The following is a 12,397-nucleotide window of genomic DNA, read 5'->3' as shown; positions in this document are numbered from 1 at the left end:
ATAGTGTCCAGGGTCTTTAAACCGGCTGAGGTTTTGACGAGTTTCTAATTTTGTATTTTGGAGATACCATTATACAAAATGACAATCATTTTCCCTTCCCCATTCAACTGCCGTCGGGTGACGAGTTACACGGCTGCGTCCCAGGTAACGGATTAACGAAAACCCACTCGCCTCCCGTGAAGATATTCCTATCAGGAGATTCCACACCGGCTTGGCAAAATGTTATAAGCTACTGTTTACACACACACACACTATCACAACATTTGACTGATGTGCTCAAGGGCTTCTTTAAATATTTAGTGACTTTTATTTGAAGAGATTTTCTTGTCCAGATTTTTTTGTTGGGTCTATTTTTAGCCCGTCACACACTTGAGGTCGCACGATCGTCAAGACTCTTCATGCAAGGTGTGTGACCGGGGAAGAGGCCCTGGAAATTTTCAAAGTTGAAAACAAAAACCAAGAAAAAAAAACCTATAAGTTAAAACAAAATAAACAACTTCTACATGTCTTTCCCACAGTCTTGTCAAAAAAGTTTGAAGCACCAGCAGGACCGAAGTGTCATTCATTTCATGAAGTTCTGAGTTCATCAGGCTGCCCGTTTAAACTTTTTCGGGGTTTTACCGCTTATCATGGAGGGATGAACTCTTCTCTCAAACATAACTGTACATTGAAACTGAATTGCACCTTCAACAAATTAGACAAGTGAACCTCAATATGAAGACATCACTCGAACACTGACGTCATGATGACGTCATCAGGTGTCGAACAACAAGGTTTTTGAAGTTGAAAAACAAAAAATCCAAGCGATCCAAGTGTAAAAGGGTCGGCAATTATTCCCATGTATGAAAATAGAGTATAGGCCTACAGTGTACATGTGAAAAGGGCTCAGGATTATCTTTGTGTTTTGTTTTGATTGGTCAACAATATATTCGTATTAAGGAGCACTGGGGTGGATTTCACAAAGGTAGTCCTAACTTAGGACTAGTCCTAGGCAATGCTAAGAGATAGGACCAGTCCTAAGTTAGGACCAGTAACTCATCCTAACTTAGGACTGGTCCTATCTCTTAGCATTGCCTAGGACTAGTCCCAAGTTAGGACTACCTTTGTGAAATCCACCCCTGGAGAGCTTGTAATATTTATAAAATTAGAAACGACTTGGTACTCAAAAGAGAGAAAATTCCACTCTCTTGTCCGAGTGGTGGCATTTTCGCTCGTTTGAGAGTGAAAATCACTCGGTATCACTCTTTCGGAGTGAAATTGGAACGATTCACTCTAAATCGAGTTGAAGTACCCGTTTGTCACTCTTAAAAGAGTTGTCCGCCATATGGCTCTTTGCAAGAATGGTATGGTGGACAAAACAGTGGTTCTTCACTCTTTCACATTGAGAGAGAAATTTTCTTCCCCAAAAATTGAATTTGAAAATGAAGCCTTTCTCATGCATGCATCTGAAAGCGCACACTTTTATGCATTAAGGTTTTCTTTCCCAATTGTTCACAGTTTATTATTATTTTATGCATGAGATCAAGTGAGGACGGGCCAATTGTTCTTTGAAAATTAAAGCCTTGGAAGACACGTATGCCAACACGTATGCTGCCGATTATGTGAGGATCATGGGGTCTTTCCCATGATGACTTCATGTGACTTAACAACAGAATCAGCAATTTATCTGTCTTAATTTCTGGTATTTTCTGTAATGTACCAATGTGAGATGTAGGCCTAATTATTATTAATGCGGGTTTTGTCAGAGTTTCATGTAGACATGTACTTTTTATCGTCACAATTACATATATCATCGATCAAGTTCTTTTGTATGTCGGTTAGGAGCTCTTTGATCACCATGAAAATGTATTTCACGACCTTTATAAAAAGTTCACATTGGTGCTTTACATTCATCATAATGACTCATTATTTGAACAAAGTCCCAGTGCCATTATGAAGCTGTGTTTTACTAACTCCCCGAAACACATTAATCATAACTTCACAAAACTTTTATAAATTGATCATCCACCAACAGATTTACAATCCAACATTCTATACAATTGGTTGGTTTTTATTACTCGTATTAATCAATGCTCAACGAAGATGAAAATCGGTACAGAGAAAAAGTAATTGAGTGCCCAAAGCTGACAGAAAAAAAAAATTACCCACAAATTGGCAACATGAGATTAATAACTGGTGCACTTTGTACCCGATCTTTATACGGTAGTCGGCATTCATTGTCAACAATTATAGACACGCATTCATTACCCACCGGCATTGGTATCCTAGGAAACATTAAACAATGTTGGACTCCATGTTGAATTTGGTGACCAATACGTAATCAATAGACAGAGCTATTGACTCTATAGTTAGGCAGACCGCGTTGAAGGGCCCTTTAGGATGGGGGAGATATTGTTCAGATATTTACCGAAGCAATTCAGTAGAAATGGTGAAAACATTCTGTCTGAGGATGGCATTAGTGCATTGGTTGTTCGTCTAGCAACAAGGGTGTAATTCAAAATAAATGGAACACATTTTTCCTTTTTGGATTATTGTTTATGATAATGATCATAACAAATTGTTGTTGAAGTTACAACATTAACAAAAATGTAAAAAAATTCTCTGATAATGTTCAATCTCAAATTGGAATTGCAATGTAACAACTGAATAAAATCTGGTATGTGCCCACTTTTATACCCTTTTTGCAGCGTGCACTGTTCAAGGCACTGGATACCTTTGGTAATTGTCAACTTGAGACCAGTCTTCTCACTTGGTGTATCCCAACATAATGCATCAAATAACATAATCTGTGAAAATTTGGACCCAATATTGAAGTTGCAAGAGAATAATGAAAGAAAAAACACAAATTTGTGTACTTTCAGATGCCTAATTAAAGTCTTTTTATATTTGAGTGAGAAATCATACCCCTGTCTCAAAACATCTCATTGGTTATTACTCAAAATAATGATTAGCATAAAACCTTACTTGGTAAACGAGCAATGGGGAGCTGTTGATAGTATAAAACATTGTGAGAAACAGCTCTCCCTGAAGTAACATAGTTTTCAAGAAAGAAGTAATTTTCCACGAATTTGATTTTGAAACCTCAGAATTAGATTTTGTTGTCTCAAAATCAAGCATCTGAAAGCACACAACAATGGTGACAAGGGTGTTTTTTCTTCCATTATTATCTCGCAACTTCAACGACCAATTGAGTTCAAATTTATACAGGTTTGATATTTTATGCATAATGTCGGTATACACCAAGTGAGAAGACTGGTCTTTGACAATTACCAAAGGTGTCAGGTGCCTTTAACATATACTTTTATATTGTACTCTACCCGACCTTGAATATACATCGTGCCTGCTAACCTTTCACCTAGTGGGCTTTGCAAATATAATGTAATAAAAGCATGTAAACAGATGCAACATCTTTATTCCACAAACTGCATCTTTTGGAACTCGTTGCCTGATGCATGTTTCATGTTTCCTTCCATCCAACAATGTTTCAAGAGGAATATTTATTTGGTCCTGCCTCCCCTAAGATATTTCCATCAGGTTTTCTACTTGTAGCCCACCAAGGATGGCTTAAGCTTTGTCTCTGGCAAGCTTTTTATACAATTTTTTAAAACAAAAACTGATATGGAGAAAATTCCTAGGAGGCAATGCAGCGATGAGTTGTAAATCAACACTTAGATTACAAAACTCTGCCCAAAAGTATTTCATTTGTTGGTGACTTGCATAATTTAATCCAATTCAAATGTTTGAATGTTTGACACAGAGAGCCCCAGATATCGATTCGGGTTTTGTTTACTGTTAAGAGGCTTCACCTTCAGCTGTCCTTCTTCCATGTTTCAAGCAGGGCCAAATTTCATAAAGCCCATAAGCACACAAACTTGCCAAGTCCAAACAAACTTTTGCTTAGCAAAAATAGGTAAATAGGTAGGAATACTATACAGTTACTGTTGCTGCAACTGCCAACCTGGTAAATTCTTGCTTAGCCAAGAAAGTGCCTGTAAGCACACAAACTTGCCAAGCTCACACAAACTTTTGCTTAGCAAAAAAAAGGTAAACCAGACAGAATACTATATAGTTACTGTTGCTACAGCTGCCACACTGGTAAATTATTGCTTAGCCAAGAAAGTGCCTGTTAGCACACACACTTGCCAAGCACAAACAAACTTTTGCTTAGCAAAAATAGGTAAACCAGCCAGAATACTATACAGTTACTTTTGATGCAACTGCCACCCTGGTAAATTAGCCAAGAAAGTGCCTATTAACACACAAACTTGCCAAGCAAAAACAAACCTTTGCTTAGCAAAAATAGGTAACCAGCCAGATTATCGGTGACTATTGCTGCAACTGTCACCCTGGTAAATTCTTGCTTTGCCAAGAAAGTGCATGCAAGCACACAAACAAACCTTTTGCTTAGCTAGGTAACCAGCCAGATTATCAGTGACTATTGCTGCAACTGCCACCCTGGTAAATTCTTGCTTTGCCAAGAAAGTGCATGTAAGCACACAAACCTTTTGCTTAGCTAGGTAACCAGCCAGATTATCAGTTACTATTGCTGCAGCTGCCACCCTGGTTAATTCCTGCTTAGCCAAGACATTTGCTCAGCAGAATTCTCTGCTGAACAGCTTTATGAAAATGGGCGCAGGTGAGAGATGCTTAATCATTTTCACCCCCCTCTGTACTCTCAAGCCAACTTTTACAACCCTCCTCCCCAGATAATGACAACCCTATTAATCTTATTGATAAACACAAACAGTGTACAGTTAACCAGCACTGTTTACTCAACTCAGTATTTGTATTTGTGTTTAGTGGTAATATATACCCTGATTAAGAATGATAGCAGCATTTACAACCACAAAAGGAGGAACCTGATGGGATTGGTCTTATCTTTTATGGACCCAGTTTTTTGACCGATTAAAAGTACAGTGGTGTGTACATTTTTCTGTAGGTATGTGGTTAGCTAGCCCTATGTATAGGACACTTCCTCTGTGCTATACACACATACAGACTGGTATAATACGAAAGTGTAAGGCCGCTAGGGCTAGTGGTTCGCCAGCTTGTTTTACTGCCTTAAAAAAAATTATGCAATATTGAGTCTGAATCGATGACTTTGGCTGTGGTTAAGTCAAAAACAATGTAAAGTCCCAGGCCTGATACTTAAGAAGACAACGAAGGCGATTGCTTCAGTGCCCCCTGGTCATTGCCTTGGTGCCCGTGAAATGCTCCAGTAGAAATTAACAATTTCCTCATAGGGTGACCTTTACCAAGGAGAAAATGCCTTGGTGCCCTTGCCCTTTCAAAACTGAAGCCTACGGCCTGAAGCCTTATTGCACAATGTTATCATCGCAGCCAACATGCCGCTAGAGGCGTTGCCAGGTGGGGCAAGAGGACCCCACTCAACCCTTGCTTACTCCCTCTGCCGCCCCAAATGTGAGATCGGAAAAAGGCACAAATGAATGGTTGAGTCATGGACCTCCATTGGCTGAAATATATAAAAAATACCACACTGTCTTTTCCCCCACTTGCCCCCCCCATGAAAATGTCTTGCTTGATTTAACCAAACAAGGCTGCAAGAGAAATTATGAGGGCCCTTTTATCAAAAATTAAGTATTTTTATGCATTACTGACAACCCTAAACAAATTATTAAATATAAAAACAGCTTATGTAAACAAAAAGTATACTTGACACTCTTTTTTTATATTAAGAATATTTTCTGGTTTTATTGCATACAAAACTTGATTTGGAAACTATTCACAAAATGGACGGATTCAGTGAGAGGAATGAATGATCTGTTATTAATATATAGGCTCCTAACTTTACTTTTCATTAACACAACAATTCTGATATATACAATGCCGAATTAAACATTAAAAACTAAAAATACTTTCAAAATGAGCAAAACCAAATAAGATGCTGTGATGAACAGTGAGGCAACTTATTTGGTACAAGATGGCCTTAAAACTATTGACCAAATTTAGCTGAGATCTTCAACACAATAATCTTGGTTGTGCCATTTTGGGAGTCAATATCCCTGTGTTTAACATTGTAGAACGATTTCTAGGTGACACAGTGTCGACACACTTACTCGTTTGACTCCTAAAATAGTGAGTTTGACTCAGTTGCCACGTCTGATGTTCAAGCGCGTCGAAAATCACCAAGGCAAAAAAAAAACCTTGGAAAACATGTCCCCCCTTTTTTCTAACACACAGTTATACAAACGATTGCATTTTAACAATCCATGTTAAATGTTGAACAGCACCCAGTCACTCACAGTTGGGAGGTCACACTATTGAACAATCTTGCAGGACACAATATAGTTTATGATTGACCTTTTTGCATTGATGTCATCCAAATGCCATCTTGGAGGTCAAACGACGAGGAAACAGATGTGGTGCACAGAATGGGCCAATAAGGACCTCCTTTTGACATCTACAAGATGGCACCCTACTGCAGTGATGTCTCGGGCATTGTCGTATTTGTCATTTGATCCAATGAGAGAGGTACCATTCTTGTCACAAAGTGGCCGAGGATAATCAATAAGATCTCTGGGTTGGTCACGAGTGAAGGAAGTCATACTCTCTCACCATCTTGCAAGTCACAACTAGCATCTCTTTGTCTGAGATCCACTGGGCTTTACCATTCTTCCCATCGACAGGGTGCGGGAGGTGAAGGCCAAGTTTACTATGATGGGCAAAAACAGAGTAGCATGAGATCAGAGCCGTATATTGGGAGAGTTAAGACAATTTGCGAACTAGAAACCATTTTGTTCCCCAAGAAACGCATGGGCGAACACGGGGTGCCAGACTAGTCTGCCCGTTGGGTTGTGCTGCATTTGGAGACAAAATGGCGTCCAGCAACCACGTGACCAAAAAAAACTGGTTCCTCTATGTCCCAACTCTCTCAATACACAGCTCTGCATGAGATTTATGAAGGGAGCCCTCTATTGGTGTCATAAGCACAAGCTGGAGAACTTTGTTTCCAGCTGGTGGCCCCAGTGCCTCATTCAGATAACTGGGATGGGCTGCTGTATATATACACGAATAGGACCATTCCCCCTGACCTAATAACCCCCGGTCACCTCTTCCTGTTTACGGAAAGGTTTGACTATACCAATAACAAAACCTCTTTTGTGAAAATCCATTGCAAATAATTACTGTCATTATTTGCCTTGTACTAAAAACAGGGCTCCATCGCAAAAGTCTTTGTGCAATAGTATTAATTGTATCTCAGTAGAAACTTAAAGGCAGTGGACACTATTTGTAATTACTCAAAATAGTTAGTGTAAAACCTTACTTGGTAACGACTAATGGGGAGCTGTTGATAGTATAAAACATTGTGATAAACGGCTCCCTCTGAAGTGAAGTAGTTTTCGAGAAAGAAGTAATTTTTCACAAATTTGATTTCGAGACCTCAAGTTTAGAATTTGAGGTCTCGAAACCAAGCATCTAAGGCACACAACTTCGTGTGACAAGGGTGTTTTTTCGTTCATTATTATCTCGCAACTTCGATGACCGATTGAGCTCAAATTTTCACAGGTTTGTTATTGTATGCATATGTTGAAGACTTGACTTTGACAATTACCAATAGTGTCCAGTGTCTTTAAGCCAATCATACTTTATTCCTATATTACTTTATTTTATCCCTTCTTTCCTTGTAATGGAATTCAAAGATTTTCCACTGCTTCCATAAGCATTCAGTTTTCAGTCTTGTAAAATCCTATTGTTTGTATTGTATATTGTGTTTGTATTGAAACAAATGTGACTGATTTGATTGATTTGATTCCTCTATTTTTCTTCATTCAAGAGAAGGAAAACAACATGTCTAGGTTTGACATCACCAGGTTAACTTTGACTGTCCACATGCCAAGTGGAGCTGACCACTATACAACCTCCGCACAGCAAGTAGGTCAGGGTTGCTGTGTGGATCACATTACCAGGGGTTGATAATCTGACTAAGGATGTTTTCTTGTGTACTTACTATTTAGGTGTCCTACAGTCCAAGAACTTGTCTGTTACATCCAAATCGACGTCGGCCAACTTTGTATCTGGTAAGTTGATCTTTATCTGTTGTAATCAAAAGCAGAAATAGTCACCGATTATGCTTAGTAATTGGAGGACAGGAGTAAAAAATGAATAAATTAATATTTATTCAGATTTATTGTTCTGTAATAGGAGACTTTTGAGAAAACTCACTCACCGGTCCTTTTATTTTGTTCTCGTAGCAGAAAACAATGGAAAAGGACCGGTGTCCACATTTCTATAGTTTTTCTTGCCGAGAACAACTGAAAAGGACTGTTGAGTGGGATGCCCACATTTGAGAGAGGTCTGAGATTATTGTGTTGAATTTGCCCCTTAGCGCTAATTTACCAAGCTTGGGGGGTTGTATGCTACCCATGGAGTTAATTTTATTTCATTTTATTTCAAGACATTTATGAAGTTGGGAAATTTGAGAAATGGTCTTATAGTGTGCCAGGTGAACAGGGAAACTAATGTTGTTAAGTCCTTTGATCTAGACTAGGAGACATGTGTACTTAATGGGGTGTCGTGGCTGAGCAGATAAGAGCACCGAACTCAAGCTCTGGTGTTTCTGTTCAGCAGAGTGTGGGTTCGAAACCTGGTCGTGACACTTGTGTCCCCGAGCAAGACACTTCACTATAATTGCTTCTTTCCACCCAGGGGTAAATGGGTACCTGTGAGGGCAGAGATGGTTCTTATGGTTGGTTAAGCTTAGTGCGCTACATATTTGGCGGCACAGGCTGTATACTCCCCAGGGAGCTGAGATAGTTAAAGGAATGAATTGGCCCAGTGATCAGGGGTTATAGTGTTGGAAGCGCTTTGAGACATGGTGTAGAAAGCGCTATATAAAATATGAATATTATTATTATTATTATTATTATTAATAAGAACCAAGTATTATTACTACTATTGTAAAAATGCTGGAATTCATTTTGGGTAGATTTGTGCAACACTGCTCCCACATTGAGGGTGCTTAATGGATTGTATGTTATGTGAGTTTCGATTGTCATCCCATACTCACCACCATATCCTCACAGCATACTGTGCTGGGTGTCTTGTTGCCTAGCTGTAAATACATATCCTCCGTCGTGACCGCTTGCTTCATGATGATATCATATCTAAATCAAAGAAGACAACACTTTATAAAGACCATAAATAATCACTAATATATCTGAAAAATCAGAAATTATCTTTCACAAGAAATTCTGATCTTGTTGGTACAACCGTGAGTACAACTCTTTTGGTGGGAGTGTTAGCTCTGAAAAGAGCCAGTGTGGTCTCGGATTTCGTGGTCTCAATTTTTAAAATAGCATTCTCTGCTTATCTGCTCCTGCTGCAGTGCTCCAAGCAGAGTATACTGTTAAAAACATTGAAACGTTGAGACCACACATGGGATTAACCTTACATGGGGTACAGGACAGGTGCATGTGAGTGCGCTGCGCATCATGCAAGGGGCCGATAAGAATAAACTAACATTGGGCTAGAAGCCAACTCACAAAGCCTTCCCGCCCAAATACTTTAGCTCCACCACCACCAGTAGTCCAGCATTCTCCTGAAGACGAGTATACTGTTTGAAATGTTGAGACATCACCGGCTCTTTTCAGAGCCAAGAGGAGCTCCAACAAAAGAGATTTACACGTGGTTGTACCCGCAAGTTTACTATTTATTTATAGTTTCTTCCTACTTATCTAAACTATGCAAAGCTTCAAACAATACTTAAAGCCATTGGACCCTTTCAGTTCAGAAAAAAAAAAAAAGTTCACAGATTTACAAATAACTTACAGGTTTTACAGAAGGCAATGGTGAAAGACTTCTCTTGAAATATTATTCCAGGAAATGCTTTATTTTTTGAGAAAACAGCAAAACAATATAGATTCTCTACAACGAGAATTACGGATTTATTTTAAACACATGTCATGACACGGCGAAACGTGCGGAAACAAGGGTGGGTTTTTCCGTTGTTTTCTCCCGACTCCGATGACCGATTGAGCCTAAATTTTCACAGGTTTGTTATTTGATATAGAAGTTGTGGTACACAAAGTGTGGGCCTTGGACAACACTGTTTACCAAAAGGGTCCAATGGCTTTAAGAATAAAGTCAATGTCATCTTACTCAGGCTGTGGTCTAGGGTCGTCCACATCATCATACTGAGAACCCTCAGGAACTTCATCTGCATCCCAAATATCCTTAGACGGTTTCTTCTTTGTCTCTGCTTCTGCCAAGGAGAAATGTACAAGAAAAATTTATCTTAATTAAATAAAAAAATGTTTGCAAAACAAATGTTACTACGGGAGAGCTCTATTAAAGAAAGGGCAAGAATTACACCACTGGTGAAAAGGAAGTTTTGTGGCGAAACTACAAAAATCTTTGTTCGAGTTTTTCTGTATTCTAGCAGAAGAAAATGCAAAGTTCTGTCACACAGACATGCAACTATGTTTTATAGGGTTAAACATGCAGAAATTTTTCAGAACTTTGTATGGTGTTGATTAGGCCTGGAAATAACCCACGGAACCCACAGCACTTGCTGTGGTGCACTGTGCTTTTGGCGTTTTGCTCAGTGCAAAGTTCCAATACGCTTTTAAATTTTCCTCTGTCTTAGAAGTGCCCCTTTACCAGAGGAAAATTGCTGTGCTGCTTGAACAAAATTCAAGGCATGTAACAACATTTGGTGAAGTCTTTGTGAAGAAGCAGAGGTGAATTACCTTTCTGTTTAGCCTGGACGCCAGCAGCCGGTCCGATCGCTCCTGGGCCTAGTCTTGCTGCTGCGCTTACAGGCTATCAATTGAGGAAGAGGACGTAAGAGAGGAAGACCATTTAAATGAAGCACAATGAGAATAATGGCTCTAAGATTAACATTTTACATGAAACGCACACACCTGTTTTTTCTTAAAGCTCAGGCATATCAAAATTGGAGCCTAGCATGCAAAATTGGGGCCTAGCTTGAGGGCTTGAACCCTGAACACTTCTTTGATTTGTCAACCGTGCAGCACAGGGGTCACCAACTTAAACTGTACAAATCAAGATCCAACCTTAACCTCAGGAAGTTCTGGTTTAGCCAGAGAGTGGTCAACTGCTGGAACATTCTCCCTCGAAAGGCAATTGAAGCTTCAAGTGTGAACATTTTCAAGGGACATGTGGATAAATTCCTAAAGAACGTCGGGGGGCTCTACATAAGCTTATCTAAGCTGTCTGCCCCAGTAACCAGAACCACCGTCTCCTCCCCAGTTGTGTGATGGCTTCGGTGGATTCAAGTAAGTTCAAGTAAGTTCAAGTATTTACCGTAGCTCCTCAGCACTGGCCAAGCCGGGTGTCCTGTTTCAGCAAGTCTATGGCCCTTTTTGAAACCTTGGTTTCAGCTACAGATTCAGCTCAGGCTACATTTAGCTTGGCACCGCGGTTGTTTTGACAATTGCGCGTGCTTTGCGAATGTGCTCAGACGAGAGAATGGAGCCTGAAGCCGGATCCAAAGCCGAAGTAAAGCACATTGAGACGGTTGTTGTGAAATGCGCTATATAAGAATTTGTTATTATTATTATTTTGAAAAGGGCCCATGAGGGAGAAACATCTTTTCCTATGTGAGCCAGTGCACCATGTGGGTTTCCAGAGAGTGGACAAAATCTTGTCAATATCAAATTTGTTTTTTCGGTATAAAACTTAAATAAAAAACTAAAAAAACTGAAGTTTTGGTGTATACCTTGTCTTCATCGTCACTTCCTTCTTCTGAAGGCTTGAGTAAATCGGCGAGAGCTGCTATATTTACAGCAGGGAAGTCCATTCTAAGTGTGTTCAGCACAGCACAGCCCTGTTTAGTGTTAACTAAAATTAATTGGTACAACTACAAGTAGTTATTATTTTAAATCATCCGGTCTAAAAAACAAAAAACATGCATTCAAAACAGCTCCGGTTTCAGGGAAACTTTTCTTCTACGAAGACGACAATCCCGACAAATTTGTGTCATGGTCGTGGGAAATATATTTTTTCCTCCATGATATGACCAAACAACAGCTCTAATTATCGCACCAACGTTGGGTTTTGCCATGGCAACCAACTTCAAATAACAACATGACTAAATGCCTAAGTAAATGCTAAACTTGTACTTTTTTTTTGTTGACAAATTTTATTGTTTACACCGATAACCACATGACATGCGTGGATAAGAACCCGTATCAAGTATTTATAAAACTTTCTTAAAAAGCATAAAACAGTTATTTTATATTCTTCAGTTCACTCAGTGACAATAACTTACCCCGAAAATGCATAAAAAAGGGAGAGAACTTAGCCTTCAGAATTTTCGGCGTTCGCTATTTCATCGGACTTGCAGCACTTAAACAGCGCCCTCCAGTGTCATCTCCCCCATTCTCGATCTCTCTAGCTCAGTCCTCCATGCATG

General features: G+C 39.4%; 1 protein-coding gene across 2 annotated transcripts; it reads right to left on the bottom strand.

Annotated features, from left to right (window-relative positions):
- Positions 1–5,690: 5,690 nt before the first annotated feature.
- On the bottom strand, positions 5,691–12,380 carry LOC139936125 (dynein axonemal assembly factor 6-like). 2 transcript variants are annotated; one of them, XM_071930857.1, is made up of 7 exons: positions 12,254–12,380; positions 11,702–11,823; positions 10,710–10,782; positions 10,120–10,222; positions 9,029–9,125; positions 7,970–8,055; positions 5,691–6,673 (listed from the first exon to the last, which is right to left on the bottom strand). In XM_071930857.1, the coding sequence occupies exons 1-7, from the start codon at positions 12,264–12,266 to the stop codon at positions 6,547–6,549; spliced, it is 621 nt and encodes a 206-aa protein (XP_071786958.1). In that variant the 5' UTR covers positions 12,267–12,380; the 3' UTR covers positions 5,691–6,546. The 2 variants fall into 2 exon arrangements, with proteins under 2 accessions (XP_071786958.1, XP_071786959.1); XM_071930858.1 differs by having other exon boundaries at positions 11,702–11,809; positions 12,254–12,342.
- Between the last annotated feature and the right edge of the window lie 17 nt (positions 12,381–12,397).

The sequence above is a fragment of the Asterias amurensis genome, chromosome 4 (assembly GCF_032118995.1).
Source record: "Asterias amurensis chromosome 4, ASM3211899v1".
NCBI lineage: Eukaryota > Metazoa > Echinodermata > Asteroidea > Forcipulatida > Asteriidae > Asterias > Asterias amurensis.
The sequence above is the reverse complement of the archived record's forward strand: the minus strand, read 5'-3'. Positions and strand labels throughout refer to the sequence as shown.